Raw genomic sequence first — 18,508 nt, 5'->3', positions numbered from 1 at the left:
AAAGGCCTTATATTACTGGTTTCCATGGTGATGCTTTGTCTGGATAAAATATGTTCCTCTGACACAAAATATGCTTCCTATTAAAATAATTTTTAATAGATTTATGTTACTCATGTGACCATTTCTGTTCATGGAAATAAATAGATAAACAGATTGGCTTATTTGTGTCTGCAAATCACAAATATACATGTTAAAAGAAGTAAAAATAAAGGCTTCAATACAGAAACAATACAGTTGGCTTCCAATGTACCTCCAGTTCTGACCGATCTGGAGAAAACATCTCCATTAAAATACACACATACCTTGTGTTTTTGAATGCTTTTCTCTCCTTTTTCTCTCCATCCCGAGCTGCCCCTCCCTGAGCCTGGTTCAGCCCAGGTTTCTTCCTGTTGAACACGAGTTCTTCCTTCCCACTGTCGCTAATTGCTTGCATATAGGGGACTGTCTGATTGTTGGGGTTTTCCCTTTAATGTTGCATTGCTTTGAATTTATAAGTGTTGAAGTCAGCATGTATTTGGTTTTCATGAGAGACCATTGTTGTTTTTGTTGTGGACATTGTGTCCCATGTTGTATATGCTGCTCTTAATGTTGCATTTTAACATTTTGTTAGTCGGTACTTCTGCAATCTTGGCTCTTCTAGAGATTTTGATTTCAGCTGGACTTCCTGTTAAAATCATGTTTATAGATAGCATTTACTGTAACTGACGAGGCCAGACTACTGCTCACATGTCCGTCATCGTAAATACGTGATTTATTTTTTATGCCATCAGCGATGCCAATCCATGTAATGAATATGCAGATTTATGAATTCAGTCAATTAAATGCAGTGAAGTATGTGTCACCATTTAACATTAGTAAATCACTTATTCATTTGCTGCCTTGTTCTGCTGGTTTTGCAGCTTGCTCGTCTTGAGGCTGAGGTGGATTTGGCAGTAAAATGTGATTGTTTTATGGCTGGAAGCAGGAAGAAGGGGCTGTCCTTACGCCACAGGATGATCTGAGGCTTTGCTTGGTTAGCAAAAATCACTGTGGCTGGGGAACCACTGGAAAATACAGTGTCAATTTTTTAAACCCCTTCTTTTGTAACATCAGTAACGCCAAGAGCACACCATAAAGGCTGTCAACTCACTTGTTATGAAGGCACCACAATTCTTCACATAGCACCTTCCATTTGTCCCAATTTGTCTGAGAGTAACAGCTGAAGGGCCAAATGTTCATTGTGTGCTCGTAAACTCCCACCGCCTTCTGTGCCGAATCTTGATTCTCACTAAGTTGGGAGACGATGCGAGATGGAACGTGAACTCCATCACCAAATCACGCCACCAGCTCCGACGGTCAGCCAAGTGTCAGTTCATTTGTTACCGCGACGATGGTGTCTGCACATGTGCATCTGCGAATTGTTAACTATGCAATTAAAACAATGCATCAGACTGAGGGAGAGAAAGTCTGTACATGGCTTTTATGGATGCAATGTGACTGACACATGTGCGCCTGAAAAGAAATCCATGTGAAGAGCTATACGTGTGCATTTGTACAGCTTATCTTCCACATGCATAAACTCACCAATCCACCTCCTTGTCTTTGAGGCTCCAAAGCAGCTGACACCATGCCATAAAATAACTTAGAGACACCTTAAATCATCTCCCCTTCAGTGCTTATTCCCTTTTGCGGCTGCCAAATGTATTTCGCGTGTAATCTTTCACATACAAATTCGAAAGCTGCCTAGAATCGGAGGTGATTTGTAGCTTGTGTTGACGCTTTAAGCACTGAGCGATTGCACTGCCACAGACATCTAAATGTATCTAACGGCAGCGGTTTAATCTGGCAGCCAGTTGAGTATGCGCTGGATCGTTACCCAGCCCCCTAACAACCAAAAATGATGCCTCTACAACAAAAAAGTAGCATAAGTAGGTTTTCATGGGGTTACAAAGAATAATTTGTGACTTTGATATGACTTCGCAGGCTTAACGCCTCATAAAACAAGACACAGCAACTTGTAAATCACACATTTTAGTCACAGCTTCAGAATAAAGGTATCCATAAAAGATTCTGTTATACTTTGTATGTATTTATATCAGACTTTCCAGAAAATGCCATGCGACTTCGATATGTCTTGATCAGAGAGGTTATATCAGAGCGTGGAGAAACGCTCTGTGTGAGCACATACCACCTGCTGTTCACTCTCAAACCAGTGGCATTTCCCACAACAACAACTCAGGACTGCAACATGAAGGGTGGTAAACAACAGGGTAGACACAATAACGGCCCAGCTCTGAAAACCCCCAGGTAAATCTGAAACGACACAAAGGATCTCTAACTGGTCGCTTGCTTTTCCACAACAGCAGAGAGAGCTCGCGCCTGCTGGGCTCGACTGCCAAACCTGCCGTGATGCTTATTGATTGACACACTGCCGTCGGGGGGTAGAGAGCTGGGTGGCAGGGGCGTGAATAGGTCAGAGAACAGCCAGTCAACATTTCGTGGAGCACACGGATGGATGCTGCACGGTGGAGTGCTTGTGGAGGGAGTTAACATGGCAAGGCAGAAGTGTGGCTTTCTCTGTGAACTGTTTACCCAGTTGTGACACTAGCAGGACTTTACCAGTATGGACTACACATGTAAAACCTTAACCCTTTAACACCTAGTGTATCATAAACATACAGGTTTTTATGTAATATAGAAGGTTTTGAGTCTTCTACATTTACAATACATTTTTAAGCAATAAATAAACAACAAATTGTTTGGTGCAATTGTGATACTAACTAATACGACTATATTCAAATTAATGGATATATTTTTTGTAAATTTGTCAGAAGGTTGAATTGACACACATGCTAATGCTACAACTGTTAGCATATCCTGCTGCCTACAGTAGTAAAGCAATATTTTTCAAAGGCGAGGGTCTGCTGTTAACTGAGAGACTGTTTTCAGGTCGAGATTACAGGTGTCATTAGAAACATAAAATTTCATCAGTATATTAAATTTATAGCCATATTGGGATCACGTATAATGAAAGTTTTTTTTACATGCAGAGTTACCTGGTGTAACTTTGCACAGCAAAAAGTAACTTTAATTTCTTGTAATGAGGGAGACAAATTTGAAGCTAATTCTAGCTAAACTTGACCACCGCGTCAGGGTTGTGTTTACTTTACATGTTCTCTTGTAAAAGTAAGGCAGAATGCTAAAAATTTTAAATATTATATAAAAGTAAAACACTTATAAACCAGTACAAAAATGTGAGAAAAGCTTGGCAGACAGCTAGTATCCCACTTGGTGCAGGTTACTTTTTAAGCCCCTCCTTTAAAATTTATATGAGCTGTTAAAATCATCAAACATATTTTGCCATTTAGAACAGGTCTGCAAGTTGCTTCAGGTAACAGCATCTTCAAATGTAAGTAAAACAACTAGGAAGATGACTGTTTGAGCATCTGTTTGGAAGATAAACATGGGCATGAAGTGGGGCATACAATATGTTTTAAGAGCTTTGCTTGATGGGGATAACGAGTGTCCATTGAAAAGAAATGCTGGATGATAAAAACGGTTAATGTAAGGTATGTCTTAATGTGGAGCCCAGTAAATCATAGTGACATAAGCTTAGAATTAATGGAGTTTTCAGAGTAATTGCCTTAGGACATGTGGATGATCACAGGCAAAGATGTGTTGAACTGAACCCAAAACAAATGTGCTTAGAGAGTATAGAGCTTGTAAGAGTGTATCCATGTGTTTGTGTGAGCAATGTTTCCAGTCCAGTGGATTTTATCTCATCTTTGACATTCTGGTTCAGAGCTTCTCTCCCGCTGCTTCTTTGATCTCCTCTCCCCTTTTTCTCTTCTTGTCTTCTCCGACTCCCACTCGCTCTGACCTCCGGGGACTGTCTTCCTGACTGTGGTCTCGAGGAACACGGCATGAAGCTGGGGATCCGGCGGTGGTGGGCTGTGCCTTTAGCCTGAGGGGGGGTCGCAGGCCAGCAGGAGGGACTTTAGATGGAACAATGAACCAAACTGTAGTGGGGAGAGTGGGAGAAGAGGACAAAAGGAAGGGGAAGGGGGGCCAATAAATATGTGGTAAACCTCCTGTAAAGGTGGAAGATTGGGCAAGTTTGTTGGCTCAGTGTGTGATGGGTTTGTTTGGAGACTTTCTGAAGGTTAGCTTTGGTAATTTTTATTTAACATTTTCCTGCTATAATGAACTCAAGACTAAAACATAATGTCTCTGCCATCATGCGCTGTGTTATGAAATATATGCTTCCCTAATCTGAAATTAAAGCTGAAGGTACAAGCTTCTGGACATAAAATGCTGAAGGGAGACGTTGACTTGGACTTCCAAAGTGGACTTGGTGAGAAACATCCAAACAGCAGGCAGGGAAATGAAGATTCAGTAATCTACAGCACAGTTCAGTTCACTTTTGTCTCTGGTTTTCAAGGCTTCAAAGCTGACTTCAGCATCCTCTGATATCATTTTACATTTCATAAAAACAGAAATGTCAAATGGACTGCAGTTATACAGTGATTTTGCATTTTTTTTCTACCAGTCAAAACACTACAAGGCACATTTATCCATTCACACACGCAAATACACATGTGATGCTTTGTGAGCAATACACAGGTTTGATATCTTGCACTCGGCAGGTAAAGCTTTAAGGCTGAAAATGAGGCTAAAAGCTGCAGTTCCCGGAGTGGCCACTTGAGGCTGCTTCCAAACAGCAGTAAACAGTATATATGGTATAGTACAGGGGTCAGCAGCCTTTCACATCCCAAGAGCCATTTGGACCTGGTTTCCACGCAAACGAAAACACTGGGAGCCGCAAATACATTTTGACATGTAAAATGAAGATAACACTGTATATATTGTTTTTTACCTTTATGCTTTGTGTGAACAACTAAAGTGTGTTGCTTATGAAATCCATGAAGTGCTACAGAGAAAATTACATTTTATTTATGTAATTAACACATTTTGAACTCTTAAAGAAATATAACGAAAGGAAAGGTGCTGAACTAAAATGATCCATGTAGCAAACAAAAACTGTTGTGAGCCGCCACCCTTATATCTCCTTTGGGCTTTTGGAGCCTTGACCTGACTTTTAAAAAATAATTGGGGAAAAAAGCACTATGCTGCTGAAAAATGAAAAATAGATATTTGCAAAATTCTGCCTAAATATGTATTTTACCTGGTTAATGTGTGTGGCAGGGCGTGGTCTGCAGCACTGCTGCAGGGGAGGGGACGCACCTGAGCGGCACCCGCAATCACTCCTCGCCGCCTTAAAGTCTGTGCCATCTATGCTGTTGTGTTGGTGTGCGTCGGGCTGTGAGCTGAAAAGCTACAGCCGGCTGTATGCATACAGCAACCGTGTGTGAAAAGTGGTCTATAAAGGAAAAGCATGTTCATGCAAACATCGTCGGGTCTGCCGTGATATGTTTACAATGGAACTTCTGCTCCTGAACCTCTGCGCACAGCGTCTGCAAATCGGGGCTGTACGAAGTCACTTTCATCTCTACGCAGGACTGTAAGCTGTCGTCTGTGAGGCGTGAGCGGTGTTTGTTTTTAACATAGTTCACGGTGGAGAATAGCTGCTAACATAATGTGGATCCGAAGGTCCATAATTGGCCTACCTGGGGTTGAAAGTCTTGATAAATGCACGGCGTTTCGGCGGGTACACCGGCTTCCGCGAGTGGGACGCTTATTTTGAGCGATGAAAAAATAAAAGAATATAATTGTATTTTTATATTTCAATATCACAATCATCTTCCAATTTAAACTACAAGTTAAAAAAGAACTAACATAAATAAAATACACTTCAGCTGAATACTTCCCGAGCCACACTGTAACGACTAAAAAACCGCATGCGGCTCCGGAGCCGCAGGTTGCCGACCCCTGGTATAGTATATACCACAGGCTCAGCTTGTGGAATTAAACAGCATTAAAAAGCAGGTTTACAACCTACTACAAAGACCTGGTTTGGATTAAAAACAAACAAAAAAAAAACAACAACAACAAATTCCTCCATCTGGATGCTGTTGAGACTTAAAGGTAGGAGTGTGGCTGCATGGACTTTTTGCTTCTTAATTCAGATAAAACTGAGGTTATTGTACTCGGCCCTGAAAAGCTTAGAAATATGGTATCTAACCAGATTCTTACTCTGGATGGCATTACCTTGGCCTCCAGTAATGCTGTGAGGAACCTTGGAGTCATTTTTGACCAGGACATGTCCTTCAATGCACATATTAAACAAATATGTAAGATTGCGTTCTTCCATTTGCGCAACATCTCTAAAATTAGAAATATCCTGTCTCAGAGTGACGCTGAAAAACTAGTTCATGCTTTTATTACTTCCAGGCTGGACGACTGTAATTCATTATTATCAGGGTGGTAAATGGTAAATGGCCTGCATTTGTATAGCGCTTTTCTAGTCCCTAAGGACCCCAAAGCGCTTCACACTACATTCAGTCATTCACCCATTCACACACTGGTGATGGCAAGCTACATTGTAGCCACAGCTGCCCTGGGGCGCACTGACAGAGGCGAGGCTGCCGGACACTGGCGCCACCGGGCCCTCTGACCACCACCAGGATGTCCAAAAAACTCCCTGAAAAGCCTTCAGCTAATCCAAAATGCTGCAGCAAGAGTGCTGACAGGGACTAGAAAGAGAGAGCATATTTCTCCTGTTTTGGCTTCCCTTCATTGACTTCCTGTTAAATCCAGAATTGAATTCAAAATCCTGCTCCTCACATACAAGGTCTTAAATAATCAGGCCCCATCTTATCGTAATGACCTTGTAGTACCATATCACCCTATTAGAGCACTTCACTCTCGCACTGCAGGCCTACTTGTTGTTCCTAGAGTATTTAAAAGTAGAATGGGAGGCAGAGCCTTCAGTTTTCAGGCCCCTCTTCTGTGGAACCAGCTTCCAGTTTGGATTCGGGAGATAGACACTATCTCTACTTTTAAGATTAGGCTTAAAACTTTCCTTTTTGCTAAAGCATATAGTTAGGGCTGGACCAGGTGACCCTGAATCCTCCCTTAGTTATGCTGCAATAGACGTAGGCTGCCGGGGGATTCCCATGATGCATTGAGTTTTTCCCTTTCCAGTCACCTTTCTCACTCACTATGTATTAACAGACCTCTCTGCATTGAATCATATCTGTTATTAACCTCTGTCTCTCTTCCACAGCATGTCTTTATCCTGTCTTCCTTCTCTCACCCCAACCGGTCGCAGCAGATGGCCCCGCCCCTCCCTGAGCCTGGTTCTGCCGGAGGTTTCTTCCTGTTAAAAGGGAGTTTTTCCTTCCCACTGTCGCCAAAGTGCTTGCTCATAGGGGGTCATATGATTGTTGGGTTTTTCTCTGTATCTATGAAGCGCCTTGAGGCGACTTTTGTTGTGATTTGGCGCTATATAAATAAAATTGAATTGAATTGAATTGAATTGAATTGGACCGACAAGTGTTCTGACAGCTGTAGCTGATAGCGGTCTGCTAGGCCTCATCTCTGCTGGAATCACTGAATTGGACCTCTGAGCTGTATTTGTACTTCAGTTTTGTTCAGTGAGGTTCCGGTGTTTTATACGTCTGTTACACATCACTCATTAACACATATTTGCGTCTATTGCATTGTAGTGCAATTTATGGATGGATGAATGTCGCTTGCTAACCAACGTTGCTAGCATTAGCTAACAGCTCAGCACTTTACCCATTAAACCAAATATGACCACTTCTGACTTCCTAAAAAGTCACACTAGTGGTGTCCAGAACGCTGACTTTGAGGGTTCAAAACACAACTCATTTTACCTCCAGTCTTTCTAGTACTCACTACCCTTACACAGAGTTTGTAGGACTGTTAAAACTCTCTGTGGCCCATATGGTGGTCCTCGAGGTGACGATAGACATATCGTGTATAATGGAGAGACACACACACAGGGATCTGACAAAACTGCGGTATGTGTCACATCAGGATGAGGTATAGATAGAGATGAGATATGATATAGCCACTATTGGAAGATAGCTTCATTGTCCTCGAGCTGTAAGTTCTGTGGACTAAATCATGAAATATTGTCTGTCAGGTGGTTTTTAGTTACTGCATGAGGTATGATGTTCACTTAATTTAATTACTGTTGTGTGCTATGAATTCTGTACACCTTAACTTAAAAATCAAAACTTACACAATGTTAAAGCTGGACTTTGTAGCATATCAGTGTGTTTGTGTGTGTGTGCAAACTCAAGCAAAAGATTTGGAGTCGGTGTGCATGATTGGCACACAATGCAGATGTGTGGGCAGCAGATGCCATCTGGAGAAAGCGGAGTTTGCTGGTGGAGGGAAGAAAGAGGGGTGGTGGTGGTAGTGTGTGTGTGTGTGTGGGGGGGGGGAGTTACCCCCCCTTCACCACCACCACCACCCACCCTCCCTCAACTCCAGAAAAGAAAACCACCAGTCTGACAGGAGCATAAAGGAAACGATGGGAGTGTAATCAATCAAAAACACAGCCGCTCAAATAAAGGGAGACAAGAGACACCACCCGCCCACTAGCAGCCTGTCCCGACCACCACTGCTGCCCCTCGTCATTGCTTCAAACCTTTGCCACCGTTGGTCTACGAAGATCAAAAGCACCACTCCAGTCACCGATCAGGCTCCACATCTGACTGACAAACAAGAGGTATAATGTATATTTTGGGTTGTTTGACCAATTTCAGTGGACACCAGATGCTTTGTCTGCATCATTACACTGGACAAACTAGGAAGACCATAAAGCCACAATGAGACAGAGTGTCCAGGGCCGACGAGAACAACATAAACCCACACACTCATCTCTCCATCTTTTTCTTAAATCAGCCTAATTTTTTGCAATCCAAGATCAGGACTCAAGAGCTGCCCTTTCAGAGCATGTGAGACACAAAAACACTCTATATGTCTTTCTTTTTTTTATTGGCATCTATGAGGGGGAAAACAAAGCCACAGTATGTCTGTTGAATCACTCAAGACAAAGGCAAGTCTATTTGCCATGAGATCACCACTGTGAGGGAACTCCTGGATGTTTCCTTGTATGGGCACATATAAACATATCATAGCCACGGTTTGGAAGCTTCAGTTTGGTGTGACAGCTACAAAAGCACATAAGAGCTGGTGCGCTTGGCAATATATCCACACAGACACATTCATATATGTATGAAATGAGAAAAAACTAACAACCAGAAAAAAAGGCATTCACACACCTGCTGAGAGTGAGGAAAGTTTCTAATGGCTCTCGCCCTTGCTGGCTCGCCTTTGCAACCTGGGCTGTGAATGAAGCAGTCTAAATCCAAAATGCATGCAGGTGCATTTTGGATTTTTAAAACAGCAGTTTGCACACAGCGCTGGAATACTTTTCTGATCTTTGTGAAAAATTCTGTTTTGACTTTCCAACCCCCAGAAAGAACAGGCAGCCATACAGCTGATAGGGATACAATGACAAGCCCAAGGACAATGAAGGCAGAGGGCATGCTGAATCACTGCCTTCGTAATCTGTGAAAAGGCCACATTTCACTCCAAAGGAGACACAACATTCAAAGGGTGCCGGTCGTGGTTTGCGGAAGCCTGGCTGCAGTCACCGGCCGCAGTGTGTGGTGATGCAGAAAGCCCTAATCTGCCCACACAGTGACAGTCTTCTCTGCAGATCATTGAGAGGCCGCCTGTCAGCCACAGCAATGGGCGCATCTCACGGGAGGAGTAGAAAGACCTGTGTAGGAGGACAAAGATGAGTGAGAGCACCCTGGGCAAAATCTTAAACGTGGACACAGCTGGCTTTTCTCAGATGTGAACAATGCCGCCTTTGTTTCAAGAAAAACTGCAGGGGTAACAACCATTTGCTTTTTGCTTTTTTGCAGCAGCAGCAGGAGCTCAACAGACAACCAGGTCTGCCTCTCTCACGCTGCACTGTGCCTATAGGTTTCATCGTAAATACCCATAAAGCCGTGATAATATCAGAATAACAGCAAGTGACAATAATCCAATACAAGCTCGCCACCCATCCTGAAACGTGCATTGTCAATTTTACAAAGTGCAATTCTGTGTAATGTTAGGGGAGGTCATGCTCATACTTGCTCTTTAATCCAATTTTTCCCCCTTTCATTCTTTTGGAGAACAGGCGTCGAGTTGTCCGCTAGGTGGCGACCTTGGTCCGGTGCGGCTCGCTCACCTCGAACTCACCTGGAGCCGAACTATCAGCACAGTGAGAGTGCTGCGAGCGCGAAGGACTGAGACTGACGCAGTGCATTTCACTCCCATACTGGAGAGTTCAGGAGCGCTTTCTGCAGTTAGTTAAGGTGTTGCTTTTTCTAAACCCCAAACACACACACACACACACACCAGGCAGATTGTATCTTGTAGCTCAGAGTCAGTGTGAGTTGGACAAATGTGCGCTATGATTCCCAGTCTCATGCGTCTGAACTGTAGTGACCACTGTTTGGTGTGTGCAGAGGTGTGTGCCTATTTGTGTGAGTGTGTGTGTGTTGGGGGGTAGTTAATGATTATTTCCCCCCGTCTCTTCTCTTCCCACCCCCAGTTCTTCTCGTTTCCTATATGGATTGACGGAGTCCGCGTCAGAGCGCACGGAGTGGACCCGCCTCCTGGCTGTGGAGCGCTCGGTGCGTTTCTCTTCCCCCTCTGTCCGCTTCAGACCCATATTCCACTGGGAGAGAGAGAGGAGAGAGAGCGAGGGAGTGAGTGAGAGTGTGTGTGTGAGAGAGTGAGAGAGAGAGACAGCAGGACCTGGGAGAAGAGCACCGAAAGAAAAAGAGGAGAGGGGAAAAAACGCAGCACCGACACAAATGGCACTCATGGCAGGGATTTTGTTCACGGCCACTTTTCTTATTTCTGGGATTTCTACATCTCTTTCTTCGTCACGGATATATCCCCCAAATGAAGGTAAGGTCGCTGGGAGGAAAATTGACTGCGGCGGGACTTCATCCCCGCTCCCCCGCGTCTGTGCGGCTTTTGCGCCGCGGAGGCTCACTTCGCCGAGCCCCAGTAGTTGCGAGTGCGTGGAGCCGCGACGAGTTGGGTCACCTTTACGCACTCAGCGGCTTCTGCGGAGCTTTTATGCGAGCGAAACTGGAGTGAGAAGTGCCTGACCGAGCGCGCATCCGTTGTTTTGGAGTCGGACTTGGATCGTGCCAGCTGCGGAAAGCCTGGGAGTACTGATACTTTTGCCCCCTCTCCCCTCCAGCAATACGTGCTGTTTTCTGTAGGACAGTGAAGGAGACATCTGCTCCCCCGCCCCCCCCAAAAAATAAATAAAAATAAATACAATTTAAAAAAGCACTTCGCACAAACATGTGTCGAAAAAGAGAAACCAAATGAATATACGAGTCAGTTTGGAGACTCGCAAACCACACATCTAACTGACAAAGCAGCTCTTAATCCATCATTTTCAGAAGCATCCGCAGCGATGTCTCCTGCTGTCACTTCGTCATTTAGGGGAAAAAATCCGAATAAATTCAAAAAGTTTAGCTTTCCTGCCTGGCGCATTACATTGACGCCGACACAACAAAATATTTGTCGTCGATTCATTCAAGATTTTTTGCCGATGATGTGTCAGATACACGTTTACTTAAAAAGGATCAAGTGTTAAAATGAGAACTATTTAAATGAAGTGTGGTGTATCTCATCCAAAACATGCGCTCGGAGGTCTTCGGGGCTGCAGTCGCCTGCTCGAGTCCCGGAGCGCCGCGTGTTAGGTCCGCTACAGATGAGGCTCTAACCCACTTTCTACTGTAAACACTAATAAAATCAATACTTTATTTTATTAAAGACGAGCCCATTAGTTGCACGTATGTTCTCTGACGGACTCTTTGGTGTGCGTCTGTTCTGCTCGGCACAGCAAAGCTGTCCGACACAACAAGTCCACAGTTAGAAACCCCGAGCTGGGACTCAAAAGATTCAAATTTAAAATGAGTCTTCATTGTGCACGATGATGTATTTCATGTGCTTACGTGCTCGGTTTTTTTATTTAATTATTTATTTATTTACAACACATGCAGCTGATTAAGCTTTTTTCCTTTCAGTGGGAATTTAAAAGAAAATTTAAAGGACCGCAAATATAAAATAAATTTGATCCCTTTTTAAATTATAAATATATGCGTGAATTTTTCTTGTGCGTGATGTTTTACTTTTTTGGAGAAAGTATTGTGTTCGGTTTTCTGTCTGTCACTGTGTTTTTTCCCCTTTTATAAAATGCTTTTTCTTTTTTTTCTTTTTTTTTATTTTAAGTTTACGCACGAGGATTCAGTCAAACGCGTAAAGCCGACGGTGAGCAACCGATAAAATCACGATGTGAAAGGCTCCGGGGGAAACGCGTTTGTCGTCGATAGAAGATCCCTTTGCTTAACGAAAATCAATCAAACCACATCTCTTAGGCACAGCAAGGAATTACGCAGAACAAAGCCTTCACATGTACATCTTTGTAACACTTGCTGGCCCACAGTTTTTACTCCTGAACCATCATCATGAGAAGATTTCCTCAACTACATAAATCGCTTTAAAGCTTTGTGTGTGTGTGTGTTTGCTTTAATCATTTAAAAAAAAGGAAGCCATTTCTCCTCCTCAGAGTGTAAGGCCTAATTGGATTATATGCCAGTGCTGATGTTGTGTGGACGGTCTGAGACTGCATGCTCACTTCTCTCATTCTTGTTTTCCAGTCACGTTATTGGACTCCAGAGCTGTACAGGGGGAGCTGGGATGGGTCTCCAACCCGACAGAAGGAGGGGTAAGTGCTGCAAAGAAGTGTCCCCTTGTTAGGACGCATGGTCCCCTATTGGGAAAAAATAGAGAGATGATATCCATTGTTGGCAGGAGCTGTAGAGTGATCCGCCAAATAGATACACAGCCCCCTTTGATAAGATTCTGTCCTGGAGAGCATTTTATGGGAATATCTTTGTTGTTGTATTGCGTGTGTGTTGGTGTGTGTGTGTGTTTGTGTGCATCTGGGCTCAGGATTAGATCATTTCACAAAAAAATGAATAAATTCATTTTTTATCTTATATAGAGGCCACCTGTAACCCACCTCGAGACCCACATCGGGTTCAGGAAGCTGCTTTGAGAACCATGGGGTGTGTAAGCACCCCAGTAACCTCACAAGCCCTGTTCCTCTTTCTGTTCTGCTCCCCTCCTCTCCAACCACTCTGTAATGGTCAGATGCGGGGACCGATACTCCAGCGGGCGTCGGGTTTCCTGAATAGACCGTGGATTGAATCGGCCTTTGTGGAGAAACTTTATATCCCTTTCCACCATTGAGTCGAAGCGAAAGCGAGAGGGAGAGGGAGAGGAACTTGGCAGCTGAGAGAGGGTCCTCTGGAATGGATGAATGAGGGGGGGAAAGTGCAGTGGGGTTCAGCTCTTGCCTGCAGTATGACCAGCTACAAAGCAACGGGGAATAGGATCGACAGAATGTGTGATCTCTGGTGGTTCTAATTGGGCTACAGTGGCTCTGGTACGAGAAAGAACAGGGGCCGCAGAGGGCCCCACGATGGCCACAAGTGTTAGATTTTAGTTAAACGTAAGGCACATGCAATGCCTTAACCTAGCCTAAACGTGACTGTATAGAAACAGGTAAATATGTATTCAGATGCATGCTGGGAACTAACCCTCACCCTAACTAGCCTTTCATAAATAAAAAAGTAGGTTATGATGTTTTAGATAAAATATTCATTTTTGTCCTCTGATTGTCCAAACCTGGGGGGAAAAAACAATTTTCAAAGGCCAATAAATAAATAAATAAATAAATAAATTTTAAAATCACAAATCGTCAAAGCTTAGAGGTCAGGGTCACTCAAACGACAGAAGGTTAGTGATCGTCAGTCAGAAGTCACTTCTTCCAGTTGTCCTGCTTGCACAAATGTGATGAAAACCACAATTAAGCCTTTTAATGTTTTATGAAAATGAATACAAATTAGCAACCGCCATGTCAGCTAATGAATATGAACCCAGGGGAGCAGGATCTCATCTTGTGCATCTGTTGCGAGCTCTGTTGTCGGCCTCTCTAAATGAACTTGATCGGTGCTGCGCTCCGGTCCTCCCCTCAGCCATTTTATCACAAACAAGTGATTGACAGGGTCCCGGCAGCCGCGCAAAGCCTGCATTCACCCTCTCATTATGACCAATTGGCCTTATTCTCCCTCTTTCTTGCTATCGGCGGGGGGAAAGGTGCAGCGTTATCTCAGCGGTGCTTGATTTCCACAACAAAAGCGGGGCTGAAGCCAGAGAGCAGGAGGGGAAATGATAGACATTTTTCTAAATCCTACAGCCACAGCTATGTTTAGCATTATCGTACCACTCTGCTTTGGGGAAATAAGGCTTAAATCCAGATTGTTTATGATAAGGCGTCAAGTAAAATCTGGCAGCCTGACTCACATGTTTCACTTTTTTTTTCTTTTTTGTGCAGTTTTCTAAATGGCTGAAACGACAGCGGCCAAAAGCTGGTCTGCTCTTGTTTACAGCCCAGCTCAGTCAAAGGCTCTATTTAAAACACACGGTAAAAAAAAAATCAGAGGCAGCGGGCTGCTCCGAGGCTCTCGAGAAATACTTGCGTTTCCTCAACGGTGCCATGTAGAGAGAGAAACTTTATTACGAGTCGAACAAACATTCTCCCTGGGTAAAAAATAAGCCAGACCACACCGGGTAATCTGTGCACCCCCCGCGCAAGCTCATACTGACATCAGTGCCAATCATGTATGCAGATGTAGAGCAGGCGCACATTAGATCATTAGCAATCTTCTAATGCCTAGGTGTGTGTTTGTGTGTGTGAGACGAAGATTTTGTGTACAGCTCACCAAGTAATTGAACTGTAGGCATTGCTGAGCCAGAGACCTAATCACATATTTCCTTCATAGTGGAGGAGAAGCAATAAATATTAATATCTTTGCACAACTCTATTAGGTGTCATTCATAAAATATGCATTAATTTAAGCCATCGATGAACTGCTCTGCTTGGCTAAACCAACAAAATGCTCTTTCGCGCTGTATTACTTGCCGCAAACTGGCACCGTGTAATATGTACTTGGTGCTTAATTGGTTACATATTACACATTGGCAGTTAGGAGAGCTTTTGTCTGGCATTTTCTAGATGTTCTTAATGTTGAACAAATTTTCTTTACAGGTTCCTTTTAGCAGCTGTTTGGAAAATACCATTTTCACAAGCAGATTTAAAGTTTAAACTCTCGTCATCCACCCAGTCATCAGGGAACCACTTAGGGTTAGGTTGCTGAACAAGCACAGTTTAAACTGGAAGATATAACTTTTCCAATTAGCTCTTCTATGCATTTGGTCCTCTGTTGAACACTTTTAATTTGGGAAAGCTACATCCAGGAAAATTCCATATAAAGGGGTAGATTTGAAACTAACTCTAAACCAGTCACTGGTGACCTGGTGGAGATGAATAAAGTGTAAGAATTTCCCTCTGGGATTAATAAAGTCTCTCTGATTCTGATTTTAACATTTTATTATTTGTTTCCTTTCCCCAGTGGGAGGAAGTGAGTATTATGGATGAAAAGAACATCCCCATTCGGACGTACCAGGTGTGCAATGTCATGGAACCCAATCAAAACAACTGGCTCCGCACTGACTGGATCCCCAGAGGAGGTGCCCAGCGAGTCTACATTGAGATTAAGTTCACTCTCCGAGACTGCAATAGTCTCCCGGGTGTCATGGGAACCTGCAAGGAAACCTTCAACCTTTACTACTACGAGTCCAACAACGACAAAGAGCGCTACATCCGAGAGAACCAGTTCGGCAAGATCGATACCATCGCCGCAGATGAGAGCTTCACTCAGGTGGACATTGGCGATCGTATCATGAAGTTGAACACAGAAGTCCGGGATGTGGGAGCCCTGACCCGCAAGGGTTTCTATTTGGCTTTCCAGGATGTTGGGGCGTGCATTGCACTTGTTTCTGTCAGGGTCTTCTATAAGAAATGTCCTTTAGCCGTGCGTAATTTGGCCCAGTTTCCAGATACTATCACTGGAGCTGATACTTCTTCGCTTGTGGAAGTTCGTGGTTCATGCGTGGATAACTCAGAGGAGAAGGAGGTGCCCAAGATGTACTGCGGGGCAGACGGCGAGTGGTTGGTGCCCATTGGGAACTGTCTGTGCAACCCTGGATACGAGGAGCGCAATTCAGAATGTCAAGGTAAGGAACTGATATTTGTCTATGGCATTTTTTTGGCTCCTTTCTCGATTTATAGACCACCGTCTGTCCCCCCTCTCCTCCAGTCCGTCCCACCCTTACAATATCCTGTCTCTGTCTTTTTGTCTTTATCTCGTGTGCTTTGTTCTCTTTGTTCTTCCCTCTCCGTTGGATGTTTTTATCTCCTTGCTCCCTAGCTCTCTACAGCCTTCTCTCCAGTGTTTAGTTGGGTGATAGAAGCGGAGATGACTGTAAATGGAGTAATTAGTGGGCCCACTGGGAGGTGTTGTGCAGTGGGATGCATCCCAGGAGAATTGGTGACACGGAGAGAGGAGACTAGTGCCCCAACTGGTTTGCACTAACGCTGTGTCTTTCACCCCCCCTAACTGTTCTTTCTCTTATTCCCAATAGAGCCCCAAGCTGTGGAAAAGAGATAGACAGCTTTAGAGGAAGAGAAGGAGAGAGAGAAAAGGGTTTATAATTCCAAGCAGGTATGAGAGGAGTAAAAATACACAGCTGGGAGATGGGGCTGAAATAGTTCTATTTGGTAGGAGAGGAATAGCCCTTTGTGGACAATTATTCTACTCTTGGCTTGCCGTGATCCTATACCAGGCAGTTTGATGAGGTTTTAAGGTCAGCGCAGAGTGCTTCCCCCTTCAGACTTTTTAAAATCACAATCATGATAGAGCTTGAAGCCTGTTGGTGAATTTAAAATGATCCTAGGAATGCCAATCAAAAACCCACCAATGGATCATTTCAAATTTCTGTCAGTTTCCAAGCTCTTCATAAATGGCATTTTTGATTGCCTCTGACCCACTTTAACTCCCTTGTTTCATTGCACCCAGTGGTCTGTGGCTTATGGTATACAGTACTGTGATGTTAATAACATCTAGTAGGATTCAGCAGCTGTTTTGTTGATCAGTCTTTTGCCAAGCTGGGGGCACACTTGTAAGCTGGCCAGATGAGCGGATGCCAGCTCTGCCATGAAAGTTTATTGGTAAACCCCGGTCGTCACCACCCACCAACATCACACAGAAAGCAGTGGGCCGCAGCAGTGAGGGGTCAGAGGCTGGGCACGGGTGATTAACAGGGGGACGGACTACTACACCTCTCCTAATTTACGAGGCAGCCTTTATCTCGGAGGACTAATTGCATGACAAACAGGTCTGGTGATTTAGGGCTACCACTGGCTGCTCGGGGGTGGGGGAAAGGCAAAGGGGTTCAAGTAGTCACAGATGGAGGTTTGTGTGTATAGTTCAGAGTTTATTTGTTGAGCGCACTGTATGATCAGTAAGAATTCTCCCCTGGAGTGTTGCCACCTCCTTGGGGTTCAGATGGCTCCAGCCAGGTTTCTATATCCAGAGTCAGTTTTAGAGAAGCAGAGAGAGAGAAATCTGCAATCAGTTTACCACAACAACCTCTTATGACTCAGTATGAGAACCCTGATCTCATATTGTATACCATAACTTCCATTTTGTTGCATCATTGGAAATGACTTCTTATCTCTTCCCTTTAATTCTCGTTGAGATAAATAGCTGTTATAGTCATCATAGAAGGCAATAAAGGACTTGGAAGCTTTGATTTGATGTGACTAATGCAGTATTGTAGTGTTTGCCAGCTTGGCACCAGCACTGTTGCTCAAGCCAATATATCCATTTAGTCCCCATATCACTGCATCTGCTTGAGTTTGTTTAAGTTTACAGTGCCAGTACGCCCACTCTATTCACTTTTACCTACAGTTCTACTCTCTTTCTAAATTTCACTTTCAGCTGGATAACATGTGTTGGCTTTATTTTGATTGTGGGTCAGGGACTTGTGGGTTAAAAGGTGCTGGTCCTCAAGTGCACAGATGAGCTGGTTAATATTTCCCCATGTGACAGGCTCTGGGGGGGAGGGCCTCCGCTTTTCTATGCCCGTGTTGACAAACAGACTTACGCAGAGGTTTGGGGTTTCTTTGTGGTGAGGGTGAAATTAAAGGAAGCATGAGTTAAGGTGTGATTTTTTTTTTCAGTATTGTTTTGCTGTTTTGAAAATGTGTATGAGAGTGTCAGCCTATGAGGTGGTTTGATAAAGTTCAAACTGTTTTTGTTTAAAAGGTTTTCTTTGGTGCAGTTGTGTGAGTGGTGTGTGTGTGTGTGTGTGCTTGTCCTGTGTACGTGCAGGGTTACAAGGGCACCCTGGCCCCTGGTTCCCAGCCCAGGATGAATGGGCTCCCCTCCATCATTGTTTGGGGCAGCAGCGGAGCCGTCTGAGACTGGTGATGTTTGAGGGGGAGAAGGATTTAGAGGGGGAGCTGACAGGGGATGTAGGACTTGTATTCTCTACCCCTGGCAGAGGTCAGGGGTCATCCCCTTCCGCATCCATCTTA

At 44.0% G+C, this 18,508-nt stretch overlaps 1 protein-coding gene across 2 annotated transcripts in view; it reads left to right on the top strand.

Annotated features, from left to right (window-relative positions):
- Nucleotides 1-10,283: 10,283 nt before the first annotated feature.
- Nucleotides 10,284-18,508, top strand: part of epha4l (eph receptor A4, like) — a 61,015-nt gene continuing 52,790 nt past the window's right edge. The window contains exons 1-3 of one of the 2 annotated variants that reach the window (XM_040024871.1): nt 10,284-10,887; nt 12,660-12,727; nt 15,480-16,143. In XM_040024871.1, coding sequence (XP_039880805.1) covers nt 10,791-10,887; nt 12,660-12,727; nt 15,480-16,143 — 829 coding nt within the window. In that variant the 5' untranslated portion in view covers nt 10,284-10,790. The remainder of the gene's footprint in view (nt 10,888-12,659; nt 12,728-15,479; nt 16,144-18,508) is intronic. The other variant, XM_040024868.1, reaches the window with a different exon arrangement.

The sequence above is a fragment of the Simochromis diagramma genome, unplaced genomic scaffold, assembly GCF_900408965.1.
Source record: "Simochromis diagramma unplaced genomic scaffold, fSimDia1.1 OVJJ01000348.1, whole genome shotgun sequence".
Taxonomy (NCBI): Eukaryota; Metazoa; Chordata; class Actinopteri; order Cichliformes; family Cichlidae; genus Simochromis; species Simochromis diagramma.
Note: the sequence above shows the minus strand (reverse complement) of the source record. Positions and strands in the feature narration are given on the sequence as shown.